The sequence below is a fragment of the Balaenoptera physalus genome (genome assembly GCF_965194825.1).
Source record: "Balaenoptera physalus genome assembly, chromosome: 13".
NCBI lineage: Eukaryota > Metazoa > Chordata > Mammalia > Artiodactyla > Balaenopteridae > Balaenoptera > Balaenoptera physalus.
In genome coordinates this window covers 60,680,014-60,692,486 of record NC_138892.1, presented here as the reverse complement: position 1 = coordinate 60,692,486, position 12,473 = coordinate 60,680,014, and the positions used below count along the sequence as shown (strand labels likewise).

Genomic DNA, 12,473 nt, shown 5'->3' with positions numbered 1-12,473 from the left:
TGCACTGTCTCTTCAAGCTGATGAAACCCTGGTGCGGTGTTCATCCTGCTATATATGGAGGCCCAGAGAGGTGAGGTCTTGCCTGAGGTGCACAGCAAGGGTGGCAGAAGGGGACCTTACACTTCTGAAGTTCTTTTTTCTCTCCATCACACTACTTCTTCAGTAAAGAGGGGTGAATCTTGCCTTCCCTCCTCCCCTCTCCCCTCCACTGCCTGGAAAAATCAAAAGCAGTAGACAGGAGAGGCCTGGCTGTGGGGTCTGAGGAAGGTTCTTTACTTCTGCTCAGCTTTCGTCATTTACCCTGGCCCCTCGGTGTCTCGGACAAGGGGGAGAGGTGACCTTTCCAGTTCCCAGCAAGGGCCTCTTCGTGAATAGCCACTGTGTCCTCAATCTAGCTTGGCTAACAGGTTGGAATCTGGGTGGTGGTCTCCGCACAGCTGGAGAGGGAACACATCCTGCAGCTTGGGAATCACTGAGGCTTGGAGGGCAGGCAGGGAGGCATCCACGCAACGCCCCGCCTCTTTCCCATGGGCTAAGTGCCAGGGTGCAGTTCCCGGCTTTGTTCAGCAGATGGCGCCCAAAGCAGCGTCGCAGCCAGCCGGGCCTTAGGGCTCCAAGGCTTCAGGGCAGCCCTGCCAGGTGGTTGTATCTTTTCCTCAATATGAAGAGAGCCTGGGGCCATCCTTCCTTCTTGGTACCCCGGAAGTCAGTCCTCCTACCTATCTGACCCTCAGCTCTCTTCCCCTAGCAAGTCAGGGCAAGGCTGGGGAAAAAAATCCTCCCTTCTCAAGGCTCCTGCCCAGCTTCCTTATTTCCTCCTTCCTGGAGGCAGCTGGGCAAGAGGGAGGGGGGTTACAGAGAGGGCAGGACAAGACGGGAGGGAGAACAGATTCTCCAAGTTGGGAAAGAAGGAAAATACCAAGGACTTAACACTAAATTTATCACTTTTAAAAACAAGAGATTTTCCCCAAAAGTGAAGAAGTAAGAAACAAATCCAGTGTCCGTGCATTCCCAACTGCAGTCTTGATTCCAAGATACCTCCTTCACTCTCAGACCTGTTGCGAGGGAAGCAGGTAGAAAGAGAAGGTGAGTGAGAGGCCTGAGGTCCTATTGTCCCCTCCCCTGCTGGTGTGCCCAACCATCCCGTTAGGCATCTAACTTCTAATGTCTGACACCAGTCCCTGGCCCCGTGTCCAGTCTACACAGGGGAGGGGAGACTGTAAAATCAGAGCTCACGGGGTTATTTCATCAGTGTCTCCACTCCAGGCAGGACCACTGCTCACCAGCCTGGACAGGTGAGGATCTTCCTTTGGGTTCCAATATGCCCTTTATCAGAAAATCCATGGTCTACTTCCATCACCCATTCCAGGAGCCAGAAATCCTCAGACAGAGTCTAACCTCAATCCCTCCTGCTGCACTTTTATCCCATTTCTCTTCGTTTGTCCTTCCGGGGAGATGCAAATCCTCTGGCCACAGAGGACAGCTTTTCAGTGACTGAAGCTGGTCCTTTGTCCCCCTTTTCCTTGACTCCAGATCTTAGCCCTCACCCTCTCCACACAGCCTGCTCTCCTGCAGACCGGGCAGCCCAGCCCTGGGGTCTTACCGAACTGGCTCCCTGGGAATCCAGTGGTGGTCTACGGGTTGAGGGTTCCTCTGTGCTGGGTTTCTCACTGCCCCTCTCCTGAGTGTTAGGGATGGATTCTGCAGGCTCTGAGGAGGGAGAACAGGTGGTGGGAGGGACAGGTAGTGTTCAGGAGGGCTTGGAGGGAGGGAGCTGTTTCTGCTCACCGTAGCCCATACTTCAACGACCCCTGAGAGGAGCCCAAGACCAAGCGGAGGGCAACGGGGCAAGACCAACAGGGTTTTCTCTGGTCACAAGGACTACTTAGGTTCACTATTTTTTAAAAATCTGCAATCTGCAATCGAAAAAAAAACCGTCTAAAAAAAAGCTTAAAATTTTGGGTATGATCTCAAAGTGTGGCTAAACCTGACCTGAACAGAGATGAGCTTTTGAGAGCCTATTTATCCCACTTAGTGTGACCATTCATGTCCCTACAGAAATATTCATGTGTTTGATTACAGGGGGCTCTGCTGGGGGTATTATGGAACATATGGTATATATACCGTGTCACCTTCATAAAACTGGAAAAATTCTGACTTCTGGCCTGCATCTGGGATAAGGACTCGTGGACATGCAGGTTCCATTTCTTGCATACTTTGTGTTCGCTGCTGGGCTAAGGACCAGTCTCATTGAATTTTCACAAACAACCCAATGCAATAGGCGCCATCATTGTCACTTTACGGATTGAGGTTAAGTTGCTCAAGACCTCTGGGCTGATAAAGTGGCAGGGCCAGGATCCCAGCCCGTCAAGGCTGCTCCCATTCTGGCGGGCTCCCCCGATACAATAGGGAGCTCTGCAGTCCAAGTTGGGAGGGGATGGTGTCATTCAGTAAAGAAAGATGAAGAGATGCAAACACACACCGTTCATGCAAAAAATCCATACTCTCAAGACAGTTTCTGGCTACTGCTAGGCCCCTCCCTACAACGGGTAAGGCTGGCCTCCCCTGGGGTTGGTCCCTCCCCAGCCTGAACGTACTGTGTGCTTTCCCAGAGGTGCCCAGCCGCGACTCCGCTGCTGTGTCTCTGATCCCAGGTGGGCAGGACTCCTGTGTCCCTGTGCTCTCAGCGGCTCCTTCAGGCTCCTCTCCCTGCTGCTGTTGCCCCAGGTGATGTTCAACCATCATCTGGAGCTCTGAGGGCGAAGAGAAAGGGAGAGAGCAATGGACGTGACTGCCCAGTCTCCTCCATGGACCCTCAGATTTGACAGCCCCACTAGAGGGCCAGCACACACTGCCCATGTGGTTTGACTTTCCTGTCTGAGATTGAACAAGGAGGGACATCTGCTGGGCAATAAGGAGGGACTAAAGCTAGACAATAAAATGTACTTTTTTCAAAGGTAAGGGAGGGGAAAGGAAGAGCCTTTAAGATCAAAAGATCCTCCTGACTTGCTGGGATACCTGGTCTCCTTTGGGGGCAGGAGAAAAGACTCAATTTAGATTCAAGAAATATTTGAGTACCTCCTCTGTGCTGTGCACTATGCCGGGTGAGTTCACATACTTTATTTAACTGCCAAAGTGAGGTAGTATTCAGGGCCCCTGTAGGTTAAGCAGGTTCTCCAAGGCCACCCAGCTAGTGGGTGGCAGAGCTGGAATGCAGCCCCGCGTGGTCCAGCAACAACTCTCCTTTAATAAAGGCAGATTTAATGACTTCCCAAGGACTCCTTCCAAAGGGGTCATCCCGGCCACTGCTCAGCATCAGGCATAGCGGGGAAGGGTCTTCCGAACCTTTCATTGTGGGTGTTGTCCTCGTCACCTTCTTCTGTTGCCGTGGAGACATGGACAAAGTGGACTGTGAAGGGCACAGAGCACAGGTGGGCGTCCGCCCTTCTCGCCCTCCTCCCTGCCGTGCCATGCTTTGGGACTGGAGACTGGGGGTAGGTGTGGGCTTCAGCAAGTGGGGGAAGAAAACCCCTGCTTCCTCGGCCCCCACCCCCATGATGGTGAGCAAGGAGACGGTGTGTGGGAGAACGTAGAGGACCATGTGTGTACATCCACTCCAGAACATGTGGGGGGTGGGTACAAGAAAGAGGGAGACAAAAGGTCCTACAGATGGGGGCGTTGAGTAATAATTTTCTAATGAGTCTGGGGGTTCTCTGTGCTGGGCTGAGCGGGAGGGGCCAGCTCACCTTGAGATGCGGGTTGGGGACCCGGTCTTCATCCACCTCTGAGGGAAGGAGGGAAAGGAGAAAGTGTTGAGGATGGGAAATCCAGGGGGTCCCACAGACTGACTTCCCAAGGGGAGGAGTCTCTGCAATCACCTCCTTCCTGATCCGTGCCTCACATCTGCCCCTAGGAAGCTGGCCCTGATGGTGGCTGTCCCCGGCCTCTTCCCTCCAGCTCCTTCCTGCTCTGCTGGCTGGCTTTACCTCCTGCTTCTAGTCGTGTCCTTGCCTCTGTGGTGAGTCTGCATCTACATCCTTGCCTCAGACCTGGAGGTTCTCGAAGGCAGGATTTGTGGTCCTTTTGTTCTTTTCCTCCCTGTCTCCTTCCAATCAGCCCCCCACCCCAATCCAGAACTGAAACATGCCTAGGAGGGAACACCGGATAGAGAACAGCAAACTTATCCTGTGCAGGGCCCAGGACAGTCCTTTTTAGTAGCTGGAGGAAAGTTGGAGACTCAGGTATCCTGAATTCCAGTCCGGCTCATTACCATCACTACCTCTCTTCCACTCTCTCGCCAGCGCTCCTGACATTCTCTGAGACCTTTTTCTCTCCCCAGACCTTGATGGAGACACTGGTGACCAGAATGCCAGCTGCTCCCTGAGCTGTTTCTAACCTTCCCCTTCCCCTCTGGGGGCCATGAGAATAGCTGATGGCGACGGTCCCTCCCCCTCACAGCTGTCACCGCCTCTGGCGGTGGGGGCAGCAGCCTCTCAGTTGCTGGAGAAACCTGGAAGGCTGTTGCCACAGCAACCAACACTCCGTTGACCACCCCAACTCCTGGGGGGCTTAGGAACCAGGTTGTCTCCTTCCTAGCACTGCTCTGTCTTTCCAAAGCAGAGGAAATCCTCCTGCTAACCCAGCCACCACTTCCCTGCCTCCAGGACTGAGGAGACCGCAGGCTCCTCAGATGTGCCCTCCTGTCTAACACCCACCTTCTCTCACTGGGACCCAGCTGTCTTCAGCAGCCCCCACTCCCTTCAGCGACCCATCCTGGGGTTACCTGGGGATGACTGGTCACTGGTCAGCACGAGGGTGGCAGGGGTAGGGCGGCGCCTCCGGATCTGAGGGAAGAGGTCAAGTACACGTGGAAGCATCACAGCCCCGCGCACACTCAGCAACATAATCCAGGCCGCCCACTTAGCACACCTCAAAAAGTGCCACGTTACACTGAACCCACGGTCTCCAGGTGGATGTTCTTGGGCCCGTCTCTCTGCCCTGGGGACCCAGAAGACCACCTCCACTCCCTGCTTCCCCCAACCCCCTTTCTGTCTCCGCATCTCCCCGGGTCCTGGCCCCAGCTCTCCATCTCAGCAGCTATATCTGTGCTAATGCATCAATCTCTGGCCTGCTGTCCTTCCGTCCATCCTGGATCAATGGTCAGAAATAACCCGAGAGGGCACAAAGCTTTCCCCTTGGTCTCCCAGCCCACTCCCCAAACGGACATGAACCTGTCGTGGGCCAGCACCTGCGGAGAGCGCCCCTCGATCCCCACCCAGCCTGGGAGGACAGCACAGAGAAGGTAGGTCTGAACGTGCCTTCACCTGGCCCATGCCCCTCCCTCCCTCATCTCCTCCCTATCCTTGTACACACTGCCTTTCTGATTTGTCAGGAAATACGGCCTGGAGAAATCCTTGTCATGGTATATAATATGAGGAGAAGCGTGAGGCAGGACCCTGGTCAGGGACTAAAGCTAAGCTGAAAAATCTTATCCTGGGCTCTGGGGTCCCATTCTAAGGAAGTAACAGATAAGAGCGGATTGACTGCTGGGCCTCTGAGCCCCTTTTCCCCGCCTCTGTTCTTTTGTCTTGCTGCCAATAAAGTTGACTGTTGTTGAAGTCAGTCCAAGGACTCTTGGGACACGTAGTTTTTTCTGTTACTCTGGAGGCTTGAAAGTGAAGGGTACCGTGGGGTTGGAGTCCCTGCAGCTCACTCCAGGGCAGAAAGTGGGTATCAGCCCTAGCTGGGGGCAGGGTTAATCTGAGAGAAGGACTCCTGAGAGTAGAAATGGGTACATAGAATGGGGGTAGGTTGGGGTAGGCACTGTTTTCTTAGGAGAATCCAGCAGTATCTGTTTTTGGTGGCATTTCAAGGTCCCTGGCAATACCAGTTCAGTGTGTGTGTTTGTGTGTGCATACAAGCATGCACTGCATAGACATTGTTTGTGAGTCCGTCGCTGGCTATTCCTGGTGCAAACGTGCTGGGGGCCAGCAGGTGGGCAAGTGCGCTTCGTGCATGTGGGGTGAGGCCATCCTTCTCCTAAGAGAGGACTCCTCTCTATTTCTTTCCTGCCCTGGGGGAGGGGAGCTGAGACAGGGAGAGGGTGCGGTGGGGGTGGGGATTAATGGGGGTTGGGAGCCTGAGAAGGAGTCTGCAAGTTTGACAGAAAGGGCCTCTGAGAGGGCAGCTGGGCTCTGTGATCTTGGACAGGTCCCTTAACCAATTTCCTTGCCTTGGACAAGATTTCTAAGCACTCAGACTCCTTGAGAATTTTGATGTCCTACAGCAGGAGGCAGTAAAGTTAGACTTCCTGAAGTACCTCCCAGGCACCTGAACTACTAGCAAATGAGTAGGCGGTCTCTTATTTTCCTTGCCCCGATAGCAAATCCTAGTTCTCAAGGACATTTGGTGCCTTTGCCTTTGATTTCTTTCCAAACCAGTTATGCCAAGGACCTGGTAGTTGTGGGCACCCCTCCATCGCCTGCCACTCTGTGCTCCATAACTCAGAGTTTCCAACCCCTGCCACCCTCTCATGTCAGTCTGGGTTAGGTGTTCCTGCCAAGCCTGGAGCTTTTTGCCTACACACTTGGGTAACACAGCAAGGGGGGGCTGAAGTTAGACTGCAGGTAGAATTTCAGGCTGAGCAGTCACAGACTTCTGAAGATGAGAGAAAAGCAGGCTGAAGTTCCAGCTCTTTTTCCCTCTGGCTCTATAGCACTGCCTCATCCTCCTCCCCTGCTCCCCAGAGCCCTGGGCCAGCTGGCCTGCCCTCCCCCAACGCACACCTACACCTGCCACATCTAACACCAAACAGAGGCAGGCGTCAGGCAGTGAGCACTGGCTGTGCCAGTGGAAGGCATTTCTGCTTGGAACCTCACCCCTGAGCCCGTAGCTCACACTCCTGGGCCCTTTTCCCTGGGTCTGAGGTTATCTTAGCCAGCCCACTGCCCCTAGGCATAAGAGCCTTTTTCCTGACCCCAAGGGGACGCTTCCCATGCTCCTGGCTCTCCACCCTCCTCATCCTCAGGAGGTTTGCAGTCTCACCACCCTCCCTCCTACTGTCACACCTTAGAGGTCTGGAGATCCGGCTCCCCCCAGAGGCCAGGGAGAGGATGGAGACACAGGTCCCTAACCCCTCCCCACACTTTGGGAAGCTAACATTATAAGGAGAGCGTGTGTACCCAACCTTTCCCTTCACATCAGACCTTATTCCACCAAACAGCTGGAACAGCAGAAAGAACACTCTCTCCAGCCCATCCCAAGAGGTCAGAGTTTTCTCAGGTGGGGAGGCCCAGCCAGAGACTTGGCAGCCGGTTGGGGGAAACAGAGAAGTGACCTTGCGGGAAATGGATAGTCTTTAGGAACAGGGATGTCTAGGCAAATGGATAGAGAACGCGAAAAGAGATGGAGCAATGAGCAAATGAGCAAACCTTTGGCAAATGGGCGGTAGTAGCGACCACGGGTGGTCACCGTCTCCACGCACATGCTCACTCTTCCTGATACACACACTTGCTCACACAGTCTCATACACTGCCGCCTCTGCCAGGCTGCTCGGAGCTAAAAATAGGCCAGGCCGGGAGGCTGGGCCAGGGCCCTGGACTCCCACCCCTTGAGCCCAGGCCAGCACAGTGCTTCTCCCTTGCCCACGCCCAGCTCGGACCCCAGCCCCGAGAAAGCCCTCGTTTCGCGCTCCCCAGGGCCATTCTCTCCATGCCCTCCCCTTCCCGCCCCCCCCCCCCCCATTACCGATCCAAAGGGCAGGAGATGAGAATAAGGACCCAGTGTCCAGACCTGCAGAGCGCGGCGGAGTCAGCCTGCAGACACGACCACTCCTCTCCCCCAAGCCCGGCCCTCGCAGTTTTCCTCAGCCCCTTCTTGTTCTCACCCTCTGGGGTCCGGCAGGGTCGCCCCCAATTAGGAGAGGGCTGGGGGGGCTCTTTCTCCTCTTTCAACTCCCTCCATTACCTGCCCTCTCCCTTAGGCCCTCCGACACCTTTGGGCGCCCCTACCGAGCTCAGAAACTCTGGGGGGGGGGGTTGACTGGGTAGGGGATGAAAGCCTGGCGAAGGGGGGAGGGGTCGTGTCCTCAGGCAAGCCCCCTCCCCCAGGGCTGGGGAGGCAGGGAGCGACTCTCGCGGGGACCGGCTTCGAGGGCAGGCACTCGTCCTTCAGTCCGTCTCGAAGAAGCACAGACGGGGAGACGGGGCTTCCACGGTGGGGGAGGGGAGAGAAGACCCCCCCCCCAAACAGCGCGCCGGCGCTCGCAGGGGCGCACCGTTAAGGGAGGACTGAGCGAGGGTCTCGGATCGCACAGTCCAGGGGTCCCTCGTCCTCTGTGGGGCGAGTTCCCTGCAGCCCCGCCCCGCTCCGCACCTGCTCCGCCGCCTCAGGGTCAAGGTGCGGCTCTAGCAGCGGGACGGTGAACTGGATCTTCCGGGGGCTGTGGTCTTGCTCCATGGCTGGGGCGGCGGCCGCTGGGCCGGCGGCGGCGGCGGCGGCGGGCGGGCAGGCGGCGGACTCGGGGCTGGGGCGGGAGCGCTCCCTCTTCGCTCCGCTCCGGCCCGGCCCCAGCCCGGCGCGCTTGGCTCTAGGCTCCCGGCTCAGCGCTCCCGGCTCGCGGCCCCGGGGACTCCGCGGCCGCCGATTGGCTCGGCACCCGCCCCTCCCGGCCCCCTCCCCTTCCCCACGCCCGGAGCCTTAACCCCGTGGTGGCTGCGCCGCCGGCTGGCGGGGGTCACCGCCCCGCTGGCGGGCGAACCTGGGTCCCGGTCGCAGTGGACACAACCCGGATGGGTATCCGGGGATCCTCAGAGTTCTGGGCGGGGAGTGGAGGTGGGGAGCGGCCACGAAGAACTTCTCCAGGCTGGGGCAGAATTGAGGGGCTGGGAATGTGAAGGGCGCTGCCAGAGAGGAGACTGCAAACGCTAGAGGAAGATTTCCTTTCTGATCTTAAAGGGGTCGCCTCATAGAGAAAAGAAAGAAAGGGGATCTAGGCTTGCAGCAGGAGGGATTAAAGTTAGACCAGGAGAGGGACTTTCCACTGAGAGGAAACCGCTAGAGCGGAGGTGGAAACTTGGAGGGGAGGCGTGGGGTCTGGGCACAGGTCTGGGTTCACTGTGCAGCGAGAGGGGGAACAGAAGACCTTAGAGGGTATATCCAGAGCCTCTGTCTTGAAGTGCTGATGGCAGTGGGTGGAGGGCTCAGGGAGCAGGACCATCTGGGACTCAGCAGAAGGAGAAATGGGGGTGGGGAGCCAGTAATGCTTGTGAAATAGGTTTCTCTTCTTGCTTGCTAAATTCTGGGGATGTAAAGCAGGTGAAAGGCCTGCCAGGGGAGAATGCTCCCCGGGGATGGAGAGGGAAACACCTGTGGTGGGGTGGCTTGTTTATAGATGGGGTTGGTTTCCAGTTCCACTATTGGCAGAATAATGAAAAGGATCTGCTGTAACTGAAGGGATGGAGGTGAGACTGTGTGAAGAACTTACTAGTTTGGTGTAGGACCAAGATGTCAATACTAGTGAGTGAGAGAGATAGGATATTCACCGGAGCTGGTGGACACTCTGCCAGGGGCTGGGGGCCACTGGGTAGAGGGAGGAGAGGTGCTGGGCACTGAGGAGGAACAGGGCTGGATGCATCTTTGGGGGAGGAGAAGAAATGGGCACAGGGAGTTCTGAGGGAGGGGCTGGGCAGAGGCCAGGGCCAGAGATCTGTTTCTTTAGTCTTAAACTGAGCAACTGGCACGTTCCGTACAGATCGATGCCTGGTTCTCTGGGAACCCTGGGATCATCCTCTCCTCTAAGTGGTCAGCCTAAATCCTCAGTTGCTTCCTCTTCCAGGCAGCCCTTCCCTGGCCTGGATTTCACATTGCCCCTTTCCGTCTTACCTCCCAAAATAACCTCCCCTGCCCTTACCCCTAACCGTATCCCTTTACACAAAACAGGCCTGGCTCACTTTTCTCAGGGCAAGGCTGGGGTTATAGGGACCCAGTGGGCCAGCCAGACCTCTATCTGCTGTTAATTCACCCCTGTTTTGCTGTCACTTGGACTCCAGGAATGACCCCCTACACCCAGCCTACACGTGCATGGTCCCTTTGTGCTCTCTTTGAGGTAGCAGGGCCAGTCTGGATAACAGCTGGTTGGATCCTCAGATCCCTCCCTTCCAGTTGCTCCCCTCCTCCCAGGTGACATTGGAAGGAGGGTGTGTGAAGACACTGAAGCCAAGAGGATAAGGTTAGGGTGGGGGACAAGGGGGCCCAATAGGACCCAGGTGCTCTCTCTGGCTTTCCCTCCGCTCAGCCATCTCCTAACTACACATACACAGAGCAGGGTCCAAGGTGTCCTTTAAATAGGTGACTTGTCCCTCCCCTACCCCATTCCACCAGGACCCTGGAACCTGGAACTTGAAGCCAGGATTCCCACACCCCTGTCTCTGGGGACTCAGATGCCCCTCGCTGAGGCTTGATTTCCACATTTGTAAAATGGGCAGAATTGTCCCTAACTGATAAGGTTGAGTATCATAGGAGGTAAGGCAGCTGGCACATAGAAGGCCCTCAATTAATTGATAGCTGCTGTTACTATTGTCGCGTTATCTCCTGGCAGGACAGCAGAGTTACGGGAGTCACCTTTCCAGGTTCTCAAAAGAAGACCCTCCACACCCACCCCGGTCACCCAGTTTGCCGTGTTCCCTTCAAACTTGGGTTTGGTCATGGAAATTCCTCCCAAAGCCTCACATCCACCCTTGCGTTTCCCTTCTCAAGCTCCAGATTCTCAGACTCCCTTCCGCTGAAAGCTCCAGGTCAGGAGAGGGCCCAGAGCGCTCAGGCTTTGGAGAGATGGCTGATGGGGGCTGTGTAGGACAAGGGTTCCTGGGAGCAGCCAGTGCTGCGGTAGAGGCAGAGGAGGGGAGAGAGCGGGGAGGGAGGACAGGCAGCTCCTGGTTCTGGCTTGGGAGGCGCCTGGGGGTGAGTGGGCAAAACGTTTATGGGTAGCGGGGAGGGGAGTGTGGCTGGTTGCAGCCTCTGGTCCTGGGGTTGCTGCACAAGCTGGAAGGGGTCTGTCTGTGAAGGCCTGTGATGTCGTTTTGACCTTTTTTATGCCCGGAGCTGGGTGGGTGACTGTGGTGTCTGTTGGGCTTGTGGGTGGAAGGAGACGTGGGTCGCTTGCACATGAGGCTGGGAGTTGCAATGCCTGCTCTTGGAGCCCTTCCTAGAATGAGTAAGAGGGGAGCCTGCCCCGTCCCAGCCCTTCCCTGGCTTGCACGTGTCTGTGCAAGGTGTGCTTGTGTGTGTGCAAGCGTTCACATCCCTGCCGCAGTCCCGGCCCTACCGGAGGAGCGGCAGCTGTTCCACGTGGTGTACTTCTGGGTCCATGAAATATTTAAGGTTACAGGGATGTGACTCGGTGATGCAATTGCTTCCCAGCTCGCACCCGCCCCTACTCTCCAAGCTGGACTCTGGCTTCATGTGGCTGCTCTTTGTGGCTCTCCGCATTTCTGCTTTTATTTGTCTGTCATCCTCACCCCCCACTAACCTTCTCCTGCATTAATTCACTAATCCCCACGCCCAACCAGGAAGGAGGGCAGGAATTATGACTAGAACCCAGGAGGCCAAGCCCTTACCTCTACCTTTGCGTCTCCCTGCTGGCCAGTGTGGCAGGGCTAAACTCCTGCCTGTTGAAAACATGATGTAAAATAAAATTCAAAAAAAAAAAAAAAAAAAAGAAAAGAAAACATGATGCATGAGCACTTTCCACGCATTCAGCTCTGAGGACTTTATACACCCAAAGGAGTAATGACCCTATCCAAGTGGTCCCCTGGGAAGCCATATGCTCCTACCAATTTGCTGCAGTTTCTCAAACATTTCTGGAAACTCTTTTGGAATCATCTCAGAACTGGTGGCATCTGCTCTGAAAAATCCTTACTGGGGAGCGAATCTTTGTCATTTGGGGTGGCTTTGCTCTCCTGGAAATGAGTGAGAGTCTTTAGGGGTTGTGCCTTGTGAAGAAGGAAGGAAACCAGGTGAGGAGCAGAACTGGATCTAGAACTGAGGTGTGGGTATCCTGCAGTGAGGCTGTCTGCCCCCTGGGGCTCCAAAGCCCATCTAGAAGCCATCTCTGCAAGAGAAGTTTCCAGAACTTCTTGTGAGCCCCAGCAGCACCGTTGGAGTAGGTGTGTGGCCTCTCAGGGGATGACTTGGAAGGCCCAGCCTCCTCCAGCTGCATGAGTCCTGGTTTGCCTGCGAAAAAACCCATTGCTGTGATTCTGCCAGGCTTGGGTGCACACCCCCTTGCAGCTGGCACTGTTGGGAATGGGGCCAGAGCTGGTGATTCAAACCAGCTGAGGGGATGCTCATTTCCAAAATGCTTTGCCTCTTCTTGAACCACAAACTGGTAGAGGTGGAAGAGACGTAAAAATCAGTCAACCCAACCTCCTTGAGCTAGAGAGGGGAAACTGTGGCCAAGAGAGAGGAAGCAGCTC

The 12,473-nt window shown here is 55.8% G+C and overlaps 1 protein-coding gene across 2 annotated transcripts; it reads right to left on the bottom strand.

Annotated features, from left to right (window-relative positions):
• Positions 1-923: 923 nt before the first annotated feature.
• PPP1R1A (protein phosphatase 1 regulatory inhibitor subunit 1A) lies at positions 924-8,615 on the bottom strand. 2 transcript variants are annotated; one of them, XM_082421911.1, is made up of 7 exons: positions 8,374-8,615; positions 4,784-4,844; positions 3,747-3,784; positions 3,346-3,379; positions 2,598-2,753; positions 1,604-1,710; positions 924-1,055 (listed from the first exon to the last, which is right to left on the bottom strand). In XM_082421911.1, the coding sequence occupies exons 1-7, from the start codon at positions 8,455-8,457 to the stop codon at positions 1,050-1,052; spliced, it is 486 nt and encodes a 161-aa protein (XP_082278037.1). In that variant the 5' UTR covers positions 8,458-8,615; the 3' UTR covers positions 924-1,049. The 2 variants fall into 2 exon arrangements, with proteins under 2 accessions (XP_082278037.1, XP_082278036.1); XM_082421910.1 differs by having other exon boundaries at positions 3,346-3,409; positions 8,374-8,611.
• Positions 8,616-12,473: the final 3,858 nt, after the last annotated feature.

Coding starts and splice junctions, on each gene's coding strand:
- PPP1R1A (XM_082421910.1), bottom strand. CDS start 8,457: ATGGAGCAAGACCACAGCCCCCGGAAGATCCAGTTCACCGTCCCGCTG. Junction 3,785..4,783: donor CAGTGACCAGTCATCCCCAG/GTAACCCCAGGA, acceptor TCCTTCCCTCAG/AGGTGGATGAAGACCGGGTC. Junction 1,711..2,597: donor CACCTCTGGGAAAGCACACA/GTACGTTCAGGC, acceptor CTCCCTCCTCAG/AGCCTGCAGAATCCATCCCT.